Source organism: Toxotes jaculatrix, chromosome 12, assembly GCF_017976425.1.
Source record: "Toxotes jaculatrix isolate fToxJac2 chromosome 12, fToxJac2.pri, whole genome shotgun sequence".
NCBI lineage: Eukaryota > Metazoa > Chordata > Actinopteri > Toxotidae > Toxotes > Toxotes jaculatrix.
The window spans coordinates 2,802,404-2,818,386 of NC_054405.1; the positions used below are offsets into that span (position 1 = coordinate 2,802,404).

At 43.1% G+C, this 15,983-nt stretch overlaps 1 protein-coding gene across 3 annotated transcripts in view; it reads left to right on the forward strand.

The window, feature by feature from the left end:
* The first annotated feature begins 2,313 nt into the window (after positions 1-2,313).
* Positions 2,314-15,983, forward strand: part of cblb (Cbl proto-oncogene B, E3 ubiquitin protein ligase) — a 45,382-nt gene continuing 31,712 nt past the window's right edge. Inside the window, exons 1-3 of one of the 3 annotated variants that reach the window (XM_041052111.1) lie at positions 2,314-2,487; positions 4,566-4,743; positions 5,286-5,536. In XM_041052111.1, coding sequence (XP_040908045.1) covers positions 4,576-4,743; positions 5,286-5,536 — 419 coding nt within the window. In that variant the 5' untranslated portion in view covers positions 2,314-2,487; positions 4,566-4,575. Of the gene's footprint in view, positions 2,488-3,185; positions 3,529-4,185; positions 4,318-4,565; positions 4,744-5,285; positions 5,537-15,983 lie in introns of those variants that run through there. The other 2 variants (XM_041052110.1, XM_041052112.1) reach the window with 2 other exon arrangements.

Sequence of the window (15,983 nt, forward strand, 5' to 3'; positions counted from 1 at the left end):
GTGTGCGATTGGGTGATGGTCGGGTGGTGGAACATCTTGGTCTGTGAGTCTGGTCTCTGCTGATAAGGGTGGGGTCCATGTCTGGCTTGGTGTCCAGGGTTTCCCTCAGCTCCCCTGATGTACTTAAGCACTGAATAACCACATATGTGGCTGAATGGTTGTTAGTGTGATTATGCATCACAATTACCAGAATCCTACATGCACTGCATGAAAAGATCTTGGAAATTAGACTTTTGATTTTGTAAAGATAAAGATATGGGAGTGTAGGTGAAATTTAATCCTGCACTGTGAATTTACACCCACGGTTTTCTTATATCATTATAACTAAGATGTCAGTAAAGTGCATTCACTCGGTTTGGCCATTTAGGTGCTTTTACAGAGACAATGAACCGGACATAAAATAAATGATGTCAGATTAACTTTCATTCTAAACTCATTTAGTTTAACTGTAAACTACCAATACTGTCTCCCTAAACTACAGTCAAATCAAATTTCTTCCATATCTGCTGTATTAACAGTTTTCTTTTCCATTGAGTATACTGCCCTCTACTGGGAAAGTGACAGATCTAAAAAAAAGTACCTTCAAATGTGATTGATACTTTCTGATAATTTTGTCACTAAGAGGGGTTTTTATTTTATCATTAGGAAAAAGGCTCAGTGATTTGGATCCCTGTTCTTATGCTCTTTTTTAAATATTTTCCTCTTCATTCTGGTTTCGCCTCCATATTTCAAATACATACCAGTCAGGTGTATCTGAGACTAAATATAAATACTTATAAGTACTTTTTCTTGAGTATTTCCAGTTCATGCCAGTTTATATTTGTACTCCACTACAATTCAGAGGAGAATTCTGGACCTTTCATTCCACCTAATTTATTGGGCAGCTTTAGTCACTAGTAACTTTACAGATGAATATTATTGTAGATTAACTGCCCGACAATATATAGCTTCACCTCAACCAACTACCTCAGTCAAATGTCTCTTACATGTTAATGCATCAGTAAAAATAATCCAATAATATAATATATAACAGTACATGGCTCACAGGGACCATTTTTCTGAATTATGATTCTTTTGATGCTTTAAGTACATATTGCTAATCCCACTTAAATACTTTAACTCAAGAGACATTTTCAAAGCTGAATTTTTGCTTTTATTGGAGTATTGTATAATCCATGCATTGTTCATTTTAACCAAGGTGGATGCTGCCCAGTGTTTATCATGCGGATCCTGTATATCACATGGAGAGTCACACCAGCTTTGAAAATCAGCTCTCTCTCCAGATGAAATCATATATCATGCAAAATACATGACAAATATTTGCCCTCAGTGCGAAGTTTCATGCCAGCAGCATGTGACAGATGACGTATCAATGAACTCGCTGCCAACGTTTATGAGGCTAAAGTGAGTACAGATAAAATGATACTGTGTTTTTTTTAAGGCAGCAGTCAGATGGAAATGAAACCCTACAGAAATACACACACCATTCTGTCATTCACTAAACTTAACACACTGCTTCAGCTTTCACTCTGCCACCTGCACAACAGCACTCTTCTATTTCATGTCCAGATCATCAGACCATCATTTCTAAGTCAGAGTAACTAAATCTAATGAGAAAAAAACACTACATTAAAAATTTTTAACAGCATTAATTTTTCAACCATCGTTGAATTACTGTAAAAATAAATACACAGAGTGATAACATCTATTTTTTAGTAGTACTCTTCTTACATATTTGTTACCACAAGGATGTGAAGCCAGGCAGCATTCCCTGACTATTAACTGTGTGTGACGAAAGGCATACAGCAGAAACTGGTCCTGCATTGGTTGACATTCACTGGTACGAGATAAACGTTCATATCAAATCCATCAATTAACATAAGAAAAAAGAAAAAGATGTAATAAAAACCAGGAGATGTAAAAAAAAAAAAATAAAAAACAGAAACATGATCCACTTACATTCAAGTATCATCACATTCAAAAAACATCAGTTTCTGTCAGATAAGCAAAATCTCTAAACTTGTTTTAATTCCAATTTTTTTTTATTTTTATTTTTATTATTATTATTATTATTATTATTTTTTTTTTTTTGGTTTTGGATTTTGTCCTTGGGTAATTCTTCTAAACTTTTATAACTGTTTTACTGTGATTCTTCTGTTGTAATTACTACTACATAACTTTGACAATAATCATTGCCTTTATTCCAGTAATAGTACTGGACATTTTTCTAACGCCCACTCTACTTCCTGTGTCATTTCCGGTACAACACTGCTCGTTTTGTCCACAGTGAGAGTAGTTGTGTGGATTTCTTTGGGAGCGGCCCTTCTCCTGTCACTCTCCTCTGTGGCTGCGCCAAAAGCACGAACGTGAGGACAGAGCAACACGGGAAGTTGGTCCGCGGTACTTCCATATTAAGAGCATGAACTCGTCGGGTTTTTGAGGGAATGTGATGGGAAGCAACCAAACAATGTGCAACTCCAAGCGTAGGTAAGTAAAAGTCCGGTACACGAAATGTAAACGTGCATTTACGTACACTGTAGGCTACTCGTATGTACAGCGTCCAAATGTGGTCGCTGCAAGCGTAAAACAGAAAGGAGAAACAAATGAAAAGAGATTTATTTTGAAATCATTTAAAAGCTCACGAGGGGAACATTCAGGACTGATGTTACAGCGATCCTGTAACACTGTGGTGGCGTGAGTCGTCAACTTTGTTTCCTCGGGGGGTTAATAAAAGAAAAGAAGATAGCCTTTTTCTTGAGAGTTGAGATGGGGGGGTCGCTTTTCTTTCTGGGGGTGTCAAACTTGACATTAGTGCCATCCCCCACGGGGGCACCAATAGGGTGTCTTGTCGCTTCTGTCATTGCGTTGGTCGGTTCCTGGAAAATATTGCTTCACTCTCCCATGGACCCTCCTACCGCTGGAACAGCTGCGTCAACACCGCTAAAACACAGACAGGAAGCGTGGGAAGTTAAACAGTGCCTTCAAATTAAAGGAAGAGACTGTGACCGTATTGGGTGGAATATGACTGTATTGGGAAGATTAGGGGGGGCATATGATTAAGCTAAAACACTTAATTGAACGATACGGTTCAATAAAAGTGAGCGAACGACTCCAGATCCTAGTTTGAAGTGTACGTCATTGTTCCTCCAGCGGGGCTTTATTTTGAAATGTGCAACAGGATGTGGCATTTTTGATATTACCTTTACGCTGATGTCGCTGTACAAAACATACAGTACAGACCTCCCAGCTCCGCGTTTATCCAACTAGTCCGACAGATACTCCGGAACAGCTTTTTTATAAAAATAAAAAAAAAGACGACTGTAAAATATGGAGGCTTTACAGTGAAGTAACAGGATTACACACGCTGGATACTTTTCCTGACACTGTTTTCCTCCGGACACTTGGACACTCCTTGTTTTTTTTTGTTTTTTGTTTTTTGTTGTGTGTGTGTGTGCGTGTGTGTGCGCGCGCGCGCTGGATGTGGATCAAATTCAGCAGGGATCCCAGCAGACATTCCCTGGTGGTTTGGTAAGTTAGGACTTTGTGTCCCCCCCCCTCCCCTCCTCCCCACCCTTGATGATCGATTCATGTGAGTTCCTGTTGAAAACGCCACAGTGACTGGAAAGGGATCTCTTGTGATCTTCACATGCTTGTGTGACTTGCCCTGGCATCACTCAGAGTCGCTTATAGAATCAACCCACCCCCCAGCTAGAAAACAATGTAGGACGGTTATGTTGTACTTTAATAACAGCAGAACTCTAAGTAACAGCCTGTAAACACATAAGCAAAGCTGGCGCACAGAAGCCACATAGGAATAGACCTCAGTATCAGCAGTGATCAGTGTAAACTAACCCTTCACCTCACGGGTGCCATCAGCAGTTTATTTGTTTGTGTAATTTGGTTGCAGTATCATTGTGCAGTTGAATTTAATCATTTGTAAAAAAATGAGTGGACAACAGCCCTCCTGAGGGAAGACAACAGCAGGCATGAAAGCAGGGGTTAAACTCTCATGTCAGGGACCAACCGGACACACAGGCACAAAACTATGAGGCTCACTTTGTGTTATATGTACTTAGTTCATCACTGCTGCACTGTAGGAGAAGTAAGACACTGTGGATGACAGTAGTCATTCAACACATTGTCTCAGTATGTTAACCTCTAGTATAATACAATGCTGGACTAACTGATCTGGGACCCTGAGAACACCTTTAAAGACCTGTGTCGAACCCCTTCCTCAAACAGGCCTGGTTAGGCATCCGTCAAACACAAAGACATCTTTCAGGTGTCTGTGGAGCAGCACTTAAGGGAGAAGCAGTGGTAATAACACTAACAGCATTTGTGCTGTTGTAACAGTTCCTCTGAGAGTATTTTTGTCAAAGAACCAGAGAGCTCTGTCTGTTTTTTTTTCCCGCTGTCTCATGTTGAAGTGGAGGAGTTCTGTCTGAAATCTGTGAATGGACAGGGGTCAAACAAAAGGGCGACTGTAACTGATTATCTTTACAAACTGAGCAAAAGGTTTAGGACTGTGTGGCAGTAATTATTTCTTTTTTTTTTTCGTGCATCAGTGTGTAGGAAATGGCAACTGCTCTCAGTGGCCGAAATCCTGGCGGACGTGGACCGAACCGAAGCAAAGGTCGGATTTTAGGCATCTTCGATGCCATCCATGATGCTGTGGGGCCCCCGAAACAAGCAGCCGCCGACCGGCGGACCGTGGAGAAAACCTGGAAGCTCATGGATAAAGTTGTAAGTTTGGAGAGATAAACCAGTCAGGCCTGTCTGCCAGATGGTAGCAGTAGGCACAGTCTTTGTTGGGAGACGCACATGGAGAGGTGGAGCCGATGCTAATCGGTGCACATGTGTTCCCCTGTTCATGTTTTCTGATGGTGCCTTTAATTAGCTGAAGCATTTGTTTGATGCCCTCTAACAGTACACAGCTTTGGCTGGCACATATGGGATGATAACTCATTGAAGATGCAACAAAAGACTGATTCATTCATCTAATTCAAACAAATAATACAGATTCGGGCAGCATTGTTAGTGTGTATGAACAATGTTAATACCATGCAGAGGTGTGTGTCTTTTCAGTGGAAATAATCTGCATACTTTTTACATTAGTAAGCCTCTTCTATCTTAAAGTATACTTTCAGATTCCATCATATTAACATCTGACCCTGTTGTGTTGTTGTGTCAAGCATCGTCTCCCTTTTTGTAATCTGGCGTACACCACTAAATGTTGGCGCGTCAGTCAGTCGAGCATTTCACGGACCGGGGCTTCTTTGCTGCAGGTCCGGCTGTGCCAAAACCCCAGACTCCAGCTGAAGAACAGTCCGCCGTACATCCTGGACATCTTACCCGATGCCTACCAGCACCTGCGGCTCATACTCGGCAAGTACGAAGAGAACCAGAGACTCACTCAGCTCAGTGAGAATGAGTACTTTAAAATCTACATCGACAGCCTTATGAAGAAATCCAAACAGGCCATCCGGCTCTTCAAAGAGGGAAAGGAGAGGATGTATGAGGAGCAGTCACAGGACAGGTAAGAGAACCTTTGATCACAGAAAACATTTATCTTGATTTACCTTTTTTCTTTCTTTTTTTTTTTTTTTTACTCTGTGAGTTCAATGGACAATCTGACAGAAGTTTCATATTATATTCCAATTTTTATTGATGATTTAAGCTTTAACATTTTCTGGTGGCAGCAGTTCTGAGCTTACACTGTGTGCAGGTCGTGTAGCTCTCCGGCTGCGTGCGGGTTTCTGTTGGTTAGACGTGTACAGTAGATGCTGGAGGATGCCGTCTGTTTGGAGGTCACTGTCCCTTTTCAGAATAATATAAGACACAGGATGTGAGTTGTGTCTGGTGTCACCGCTCTTATTTTCTTACTCACTGACAACTGTGGTCACCGAGACAAAGCAAGAGATGATAGACCTTCTCACTTACATCTGGACTCTTTGTCTGCAGTTTGCGAATGTTTCAGCAAAATGAAACGAAGCTACATTTAGTCTCTTAGCTCTGGAGTCCACTTTATCTCAATTCAGTTGTAAGTTGCTAATCTTGAAGATGGTCTAATGATTGTCATGTTCAGACGTAATTACTAAAAATAAAATATTTTGCTCCAATTTTTGATCTCAGCCGTGTCAGTGTTATGACAGATAATAATGCCTCACCGTGGGTCGTCAGCAGAGGCACTGCGATGATGGGCGATCCTACGTGGGAGGATTGCCCTTTTTCGCCAGGGTTTACAGGAAGGACACCCGCCATTTTCTGTCCCCTCAACGGTCCAATTTGCAAAGTGTTACATATCAAAACGACAGATTTTTGGTTTGTGGCTCCGTAAACCTGTCCCGAATGCCTTCTTTTATTTAAATGAGCCCAGTGTGATGGCTATGTGTTAGACATGAGCCTGACTGACTCAGATTATAGAAGGAGTGGGAGGTGGAGATGGAGAAGTGAAAGAGAGGAGAAAAGAGAAAGCAGGGGCATATTCAGCAGAAAAGAAACGTTGCCTTCGGTTTTTTGGTTATCTGTGTGTGGCAGCCGGGCTGCTGCCCTCGCTTCTTTTACTCGCTGCTTTTCTTTTATCTTCTGTGCATTTTACTGAAAATTAAATTCTTACTTAAATGTCACATAACTGTAGTTGCTGTGATAGTCAAGTTGCTGACATTGCCAACAAGGAGGTTGTCATTATTTTATGTGTGTGTATGTGCATAAAGATATATACATATATACATATATATATATATATATATATATATAGTCAGCTGACCTCATTCTTTGACCACATGACCTTCTTCCATTGCTCCAGAGTCCAGTCTTTATGAAAGATAATCGCCCATGCAGTAATTATCCAACAGGAGGCTCTTACCGATTTGCTTAGTTAAATCCAGGTGGTGACTTTTTTTTTTTTTGTTTTTGGCCAGGCAGTGTATATATAAAGCTTCCCCCCCCCCTACAATTTATTTTAGATCATCACAATGAAATTAACTTTGAGCTTGCACCATTTCCTCTTTAACAATGACCCAAAGGCATAATGATCACTTAGTATTGACTGGAGCGGCGGATGTAAGGAGAATGAGACGTGATGAATGAGTACTGCTTACAGCAAAGAAAGGGCACTGCCTCACCATAAGCCGCTGTATGCTTTGGACATCTTAGAAAAAAAAAAAAAAAAAGAGAGAAGAAAGAACTAAGAAAGTGTCATTTTCTAAAAGTCAAGAGTGTGAGCTGATGAAGGGTGTGAAAGGCTCCAATGGTTCTCTGTGATTACCATGTGCAGAGCAGAGGGAAAATCCCCATGCACTTTACATCCTGTTCATATATTTCCTCTCCGGTTGAGCTCTGAAATAGTCACCCAGCACGGTTTTTGATCTGTCTCTGTCTGTATGAACTCTTCATTTTTTTCCCCCCTCTTTCTTAAACTTGTCTTTCTTGTTGCCTCGATAATTCATTTGCTCCTTCACCATGACCACGTAACAGGCTCCGCTCCTGCGGCCTTAATCTGTCACCAGTGTTGTTGACGGCGTTTTGCAGTAATCACTACGCACTGCTGCTGCACTTACAGTAAAAGAGGAGAAAAAAATGTTTTTAGTTTTGCTAATTACATTATATTTTAATATTCAGCCCAAAGCTGCTATCTACCTCATCTCAACAAGAAGCACACACAACACTAACCCTCTGCCCTTCAGCTGAACACGTCACATCCCCTACCTCGAACACAGCATCTGTCACACCTGCATTAGAGTCACACAGGCTTGTGTCAGCCCTCCTCCTCAGACATGGACCCAGTTCCAGTTTTTGATAAGCAGTCAGAGAGGAATACCGCTGCTGGCCACTTCTGGGTTTAGGATTTTGTCAGTTCATTACTTAACACGTTCATGAATGTCTACTCTGATTTCCTATATTTCATTTTTATTAAATTAAAAAATAGTTACAACAACTCTGTAGTCCTCCTAGAGCACCGAGTCTTGATTAGCTCCATGGGATCACAGTGATCGAGGAACAGTATTTTTATTTTATTTTTTTTTAATTGAAATTAAATTTACATAGAAATGATCACAGTGGTATTCTGCATATTTAATTATATATCCCGGCAGTTTTTTTTTTAGATGTGATCTGGGGCACTTGTCAAAACAATGAAGTCGAAGAGGAAGAAGAAGCTGCTGGTTTCACCTCCACAGGACGATCACTATACTGGCAACACAAAAGTGACTATGATCAAAAAAAAAATTCAGCTTCTCTCTGCTACCTTTCAGAGAAGTTTCATCTCTAGGCAACCAGAGCCCACATAAAACACAGTTGGGCATTTTTTTTTTCTCATTCACCCTGTCTAAAACATTTCAGACATCAAACCATGTTAAGTAACTCTGTTCAGGCTTGTACTTGTGCGTGTGTGTGTGTGTATATATATATATATATATATAGTTTCAGTTTCCCCACACACCCATGTTGTGTTGCTGTGTGATCTAATTTACTCCAGTACAGAATATCTTAGCATTTACGCTCTACACAGTCTCTTTAACTCCCCTGTAAAACACGGATGGATTATGAGACAATGGGGCCCCTGGGCACAGACATGTAAAAGGCCCCACACCCCTTCAACACAGAAGCAAGGCACCCAGACTTCCATTTGTAGCTCTGTTGTGTTCTTCAGTGATATTATAATCCCCCGCCTCCATCCCAACCCCATCCACAACAAATAATGGCAAATGTATAGGATTCAAGTGGTCGTGCAGTGTGGTGGTAAACATTATTAGCTGTATAAAGGAGAGGCTTGTTGTGAAGTGGGAGGATGTGCGGAGCTTTTTCTCAGCGACTGTGTGAGTGTATATGTTTTACACCACGTACAATTCCCTCCGAGGAACGACTAAAGCGATCTCACATCTGGTGTCGCAGCTGTCTCTGGGGGACACGGGTAGCCATATGCGGCCTGCTGCGTCTTTGTGGCAGCCTGTCTAGCACAAGTCTGGTTCATATGCTTGATTAACTGCTGATAACCCCCCCACAAAAAAAGGGGGGCGGGGGTTGTGCTCCATTTTAAGACATCTGATGTCCATGCCGCCCCCCCCCCCAACACACACACACACACACACACACACACACCCTAGCCGCCTTACCCGGTCTTCATTGTCCCACAGCTGACCACCTGATCCCCCACCCCCCTCCCTTGCATCGTCCTCTTCCACACGCTGAGCAAGAAGACAGGGATGTGATAGGAATATTAATTAGGAAATTAAAGGATGGAAGAAAATTGCAAACAGCTGGTTTGGTGGAGGAGTCAAAGATTGCACAGGAACTTTCCGTTCTTACTTTCGATGCTAATGTCTCTTTGACTTAATTGTCTTTGACCCTGAAGTTACATTTGCCACTTAAGTTCCCCCCTCCAACAAAAAAAAAAAAAGTTTCTTTGTAGCCTCTTTTAAATCAAATACCCGAGAGCCCCTAATTTGACTCTGCAGGCTGTTATATTTAATTAGGCAAAATTAATTTCTTTGACTTATTTTTTTTTTCAAGATCCTCTTTTAATTAAGCCTTTATTTTCTAGAACAAACCTTTGGCAGAAAGATGAGTTGGCAGAAGATGAGTTCTCGTTGAGCGCAGGAAAACTTCACCGTCACCGTCTTACTTGAGATCAGACTCACTGTGGTCAAAATCTGTTGTGCGCGTTGGCAGTTAAGGGTCACGGACCCGTGGGATTTCATTCTATATTCAGCCTGATGAATCTTTTCTGAGATGAAAACCCCCCCCCCTCTCAGGAGACAGACCTGCCGCCGCAGCATAAAATGACATTGACAAACACAAGAGCCGTGTGGCTTTCATAACTCACTCGCTGCAGAGGATCAACCCGCCGCGTGAAACGTGGCTTTGCTGAGGTCGAAGCTGTAAAACACGAAGTTGCTCTAAACGAGATCTGCCTCGGCTTTAGAAGGCTCCCCTGCCTCTGTGAGGCCAGGGCGATTCCCCTGAAAACAGACTTTCACAGTTAGCTTCAATTAATTAACACAATTACACTCCTACCAGTGAAATGTCCATTTGTGTAGTGTGTCTTCGATCTGTATTTACAGTAAATCAAATGGAACTGCACTGTCACAAACCACGTGAAGTGGAATGTTAGGTCCATCACAGGCAGTGAAGATGATGATAATTTGGTGTGATATATAAAATGTTATACCATTTGGTGAACGTTAATCCATTAGCAGCAGTGTGTGTGTGTGTGTGTGTGTGACCACACTGTGTGACCACACTGCAAACTCTCTCTTGCCCTTCTGTGATGCAGCATCTGAAGTGATTTGCACCGCCGGAGCGTTTTTTTTACAGCCTGACAGGCACGCCTTTAGCAGCTTCCTAAAGTGATTGTCTTTAAATAAGCTGTATTAAAAGTGCACCTCTTTTGCCAGGAAGCAGAGCGTTGCAGATAAAAAAAAAAAAGACGATCTGACCTCCTTCTCTTCTCGGGCCCTTGGGTTTGTTCGCCACCCTGCTCCTCTGCCCCCCCTGCCTGATTGTGAATAATAACCCCTGACTCATGGTGCAGTGACATATTGGAGAAACATGCTCGGCGTTTTTGTAACTTCTCACCGTGACCAGCAGTGATGGTGGTGATGACTCTCTAGCAGCAGTATTTTGGCTCTGAGGAGGAATGAAGAAAGAAAAGGTCTCTGCCGAGCAGCGTATTCGTACTCGGGTTTTCTAGATGACCCCATCACTTACAGGAATTCAGCTCTGAAGGGAAATGAGCCACGTACAGAACCAGAGTGGGTTGAATGACATGTTTCTTTTTTTTTTTCAAGCAAAGTCGTGATTTGCTGACTCAGTTTATCTTTTTTTTTTTTTAAACTGATCCCCCCCCAAATGGAGACTTGTTTTGAAAAATCTTGCTGGAATCCTTCATCAGAAAATATTTCGAAAGCTTGAGATTCACAGTTCGAGGAGAATAAGACATTTGGAGGTGTTGTGAAGATCAGACTTGCAGATAAAAGTCTGAGGCCTCTCAGCTCTGGCATCAGCATGATTTGCCAACTAGTTGAAGCTTGCTACAGACAAAGACTTATGTAATGTTCCTGGTATATGTAGAGTTTACTGTCGGGGGTGAAACAGAACATTGCTGTCACTTTCTTCATCAGGGAAATGATCAGAAACCTGTGCAGCTGAGAAGCGTTCGAAGTTGAGATTTAACTTGATGTTGTTAATGTTAATGACATCACAATAAAATAATAATTTTTTTTTTTGAATGGCTGATTCCCGTTATCATGACAGGCTGGAAACACGCGATGTGGTCGAATTACTGAGGTGAGAGGTGCTGTGTGCTTCCTGGTGAATGATCTCACCGTGTTTCACACATTTCTTCACAGCATCACTGGCAGTGGAAAGTTTCTGTCTTTCGTTTTTCTGAATTGAATTTCTTTGTAGTTTACTGTGTTTGGTTGTAGTAGCCACACATTGTTCAGTACTCTGTAGACAGGACTGGCAGTTCTTTGATCTCTAAAAGCCGCGTGTATTAATCCAATGTGGAACGTACTTTGGTATCGGTTCTGTGGAATGGTACTCGTACACGTCCTCGCACTCTGGTGCGTCACAGGGAGCGGGTCGTGCTTTGAAGTGATGATGTCACACGTTCACATGGAAAGCTGTAAGGGCCAGAGCTCCGGCTGAGATGAGTAAGGCTCCAGAAAGTAGAACCATCTGGGGAGGAAGTGGAGCACCAGAGGAGGAAGCCAGAGCGCTTCAGTCAGGAACCAAGAGGCTCAGAACACGGGGGAGGTGTGTGTGTGTGTGTGTGTGTGTGTGTGGTAAGGGTCGTTGCTAGGCTTACTCACCGCTCTCTGACTAAGGTTTTGTCTGAATCTGCTGACTTCCAACCAAATGTTTCACAAACTCACTCATGACATTTACTTAAGCTTGTGTAAGCTAATGAGGGATTACAGATACAACAGTGATCATCTTTCACTCTCACTCACTCACTCACTCACACACACACACACTCAGATAGCTCATGCAACAAGTTAGACTGCTTGCAGATCATTAGATACTGTCTCTTTAATCTGACCAGCAGTGACCTTTCTGTGTACGCTCTCTGCATGGTTTCGTGTGGTTTCCCCCGCACAGTTCAAGCATACGTAGGTTAGGTGTGCAGCCAATACTACTATCAACACTTTGCCCCCCCCCCCACCCCCAGATGAAGTCCTCCATTGTGTTGGCACATTGTTGGCAGTGTGTCTTTGCTGAAGTTTTGCTGTAGACTTTCTCTACAGTTACCTTCACCCCTGCTCTGCAGACGTCGGTGGTGATGTCGCTGTGAATGTTGCTTCTGGGTTTTTCCTCGCCGCTCTCACAACGGTTCGATCATGATCTGCTCTTGTGGTGACCTGGTTAATGTCTGCTGTTCAGGACGCCAGTAGTTTCTTTCTGCTTCAGGACATTGCAGATTGTTGTATTGGCTATTTCAAAAGCCCTTACCAGTCACACGTTCCAAACTTTTTGCTGACTGACTGATTGACTGACTGGGTGGGTGGGTTCACACAAAATGTGCTATGTCCTAAGCACATCTACATGTAGATGTGAAATATACAGGAAATAAGAGCTGAGATTCTAAACACTTTCTGTCTCATAGTCGTCTTTTGATCTCAAACCCTGAGGAAGGATTACGAATATTCAGACAATGGAATTGGAATGTGGAAAATGTCCTCAATAAATAAATCATAGATAATAATAATGATAATAATAATAATGGGCTGGTTAATGGGCTCTCACTGTTTCCCACGGGTTGAGTATTTACTTGTGGTGGTGGGCGGCGTAGCGTGTGACCAATGTACATAAGAAACTCAAACAGTTTAGAGTTACCGAGAGAGTAACCCAGGTTATTTTCTATATTTAGAATTCACAGATGTCCCCTGAATGCCTCACATGCAGACTACCAGTAGACGCTACAATATACAGATGTACCCTAAACACCTCACAGGTGGCTGTGCACAGACAACGCTCTAAATCCTCACTCCAGTTTCTGCAGGGCACAGCACACAGCTCAGACAGGTGTGTGGCCAAAAATGAGTTGGTCTGGAAAGAATGAAATAAGGCGTGTGGCTGAAACTGGCTCATCCTTCACATTTGACTAACACCCAGAACGTTCCCACGGCTGCTGAGCAGTGTGGCTTTGAAGAAAACCAACCATTTGGACTTGTTCTTCCAAACTTTCTTGCTGGAATTATTCAGATGTCAGTTCACCTGGTCCGCTGTGGCTGTGTTTTTGTGTGTATGTGTGTGTGTGTGTGTGTGTGTGTGTGGAGGAGGAGCTGCCTGAGCCCAGCCCAGCCCACAGGGAGCAGTCGAAAGGGCAGAAGCAGCGTGAATGAACTGCTACATTCATTAAGTGCAGTGGGGTTATTCAGAGGTGGTTGGCGATGGATGGGGGAGGGGGGGTGGGGGGTTATTATGTGCAGAACTGGGACACCAGAGACCTGAGGTTCACACCCAGAGTCCTGTCTGAGGTAAAACAGGTTGTGTCTGAAGTCACTGTGAACTTTTTCTGTAACAAAGCAGACCAGGATCTTTCCCTGTCCTGAACCAACAGAACCATAAAACAGTTTAATACTGCTGAAGTCACTGCAGTGGATACTATGCTGCTGATGGCCTGCTCACAGGAAGTACAGGTTCCAGACGGTGCAACGACTGAATGGTTAACACCTCTGAACATCAACAATCAGTAACCCTCTCATATCTTAATACACACACGACATCCAGCTCAACAAAATGGCCACACAGCGACCGACCTTGAATCAAAGGAAATGTTTTGCACATACAGTCATTTAAAACTGCTGTTTTAGTTTGTCTTCCTGTGAGCATCTCTGCATGTTTTTGATGTTTCTGTAGTAGTAATAGGAGTGATGATAAAGATTTTACACATAGACACACAATAGGGGTCCTGTGATTGGACAATAAAGTTCCTATGTTAAGCTATAAAAAACTAAGACAACATGAAGTATGTGTATGCATCTCCAGAGAGAGGGAGGAGGAATCTGTGATTTCCTGCTCCTTCAATCTGTTATAGAACCTGAGTTTCTGAGCAGCATGGATGGGCTAAGAAAGGAAATCCATATCAACAGATACTCTTCTGGTTTTGGATTGTCCCTGGCCTCGGCCGCTTCTCTCTTTGTTCCAAAGCTCAAGCTCATGTTCCCTCCTCTGTCTCTGTCTCTCTGTCTTAATGGACACTGTTCTTTAGCTGTTTCAGTGGCAAATGATTTGCTCTAAATAATTGATGCTGAATAACAATCCTTGGAAACAGTTCAATCAGTGACTCTGCAGACCGAGTGCCCTTCTTCTCCCATTTTTCTCCCATCTTTCTGCTTTGACCCACAGGGTGCTTTCACCCACCCACCCACACCCCCAGCCTCCCTCCCACACCCTTTGTTTGTGGCAGCAGCAGCATGTACAAGATCTGATGATAGACTGATAGACTGATCTGTCTGATAGTCCCTTTATGATGCCGTTACAGTCCCCTCGTGGCCACTCCTCTCTCACTGTATCTCTGCTGTCAGCTGCACGTCCCAGTCCCATATTTCCTCTGACTTTCAGGTAGGTGGATGATTTAGATCCACCCTTCAACCCTCCAGAGTCATCCAGCAGTGGTTCTCTAATTCTGCTAACTTAAACTATGATCAAACTAACTGACATATTAATCAATTCTTTTTTTTTCCCCGTCGGTCTCCCAAAAACATTTCTAGTATATTTTTAAGACAGATCACTATTAATTAACAGTCAGATCATTCTTTTTTCAGACGTCTCTCACAGAGGGAAATGTTTTAGAGGGAACTGTACAGAGGAACAACAACAAGTCTGCGACAGAGGATACTGATGCCTTTCAGGTGACAGGAAACCAGTAGGAACAGAGCTGGTGAACAGCGGTTGAACAGCACTTAGCGCAGGTGTCACCGCAATGACGGTGTGACACCATGTAGGCCGGTGGAAGCTTGTGTCTTTCTCGTAAAAAAAAGTGCTTCACTGTGAGATTTGACTTTGTTTCGAGGCTAAACTGCGACTTTTCTTCAGTGAGGGTTTTTTTTGGTGGACATCTGTTTGGTTTCACTCTTGTGGATGGCTTGGATATAAACAGAGGTGCACATAACAGAGCCATCCAAGGATATCTATAACAATTATGCGTTAGTCTGCCAGCAGTTTTTCTGGCCACCGTGCTCCACACACTCTGAGCACATTAGCCCTAATGAATGGGCTGGCTTTCCTGGGGCGCTTGTCAAAGCAGGCAGATTACACAACCAGTCAAATGGCACGGGGGGGGGGGGGGGGGGGGGGGGGGGGGGGCACGGCAAGGACACATGAAGAAGGACTAACTAAGCAAACCTTGTGAAATGTTACTGCTGAGGACGTAAACATACAATCTGCTGTGTGCTTTGCATCCCAGTGACACGCTAGAAATAATATATCTGGTCTCAGTGCAACGTGCTCCTGATGCAACAGCGTGCGTGGATCATACGGCTCAGAATGCGGGCATACTGCTGTCTGTTTAGGGTGTTTTCCGAGCCGAGCCCCTCGTCCATAAAGTTCCAGCCGTTGGTGTAAGTGCCTGCAGCTTTTCCCTCTGCATCCCAGCGGAGGGATTTTTTTTTTTGGGGGGGCTGGTCCTCGGCTGATTAGAGGCCTAATGGTGACTGGAAGAGCATAAAATTATTGAGACGGGCTTGGCTTTGTTGGTGCAGGCACACACGCATAAATACACACATATATACGGACACACCCATGCACGCGCACACACACAGAATGCAGTGTATGCTACCACCAAGGCACAGAAGAGTGATTCTCACTTAGATCCATCTACTATGAGGAGAAGGCAATTTGGTGTTTGCTGAATTGGAGTCATTATTTTCTAAATAGCTTCTTGCGGTCACGATCGCTGATCGGGTTGTGTCATTGCCCAGCTATGCTGTGTGTACAAACTGTGCATGCATGGTCATGGCCAGAAAGTATACAGCATC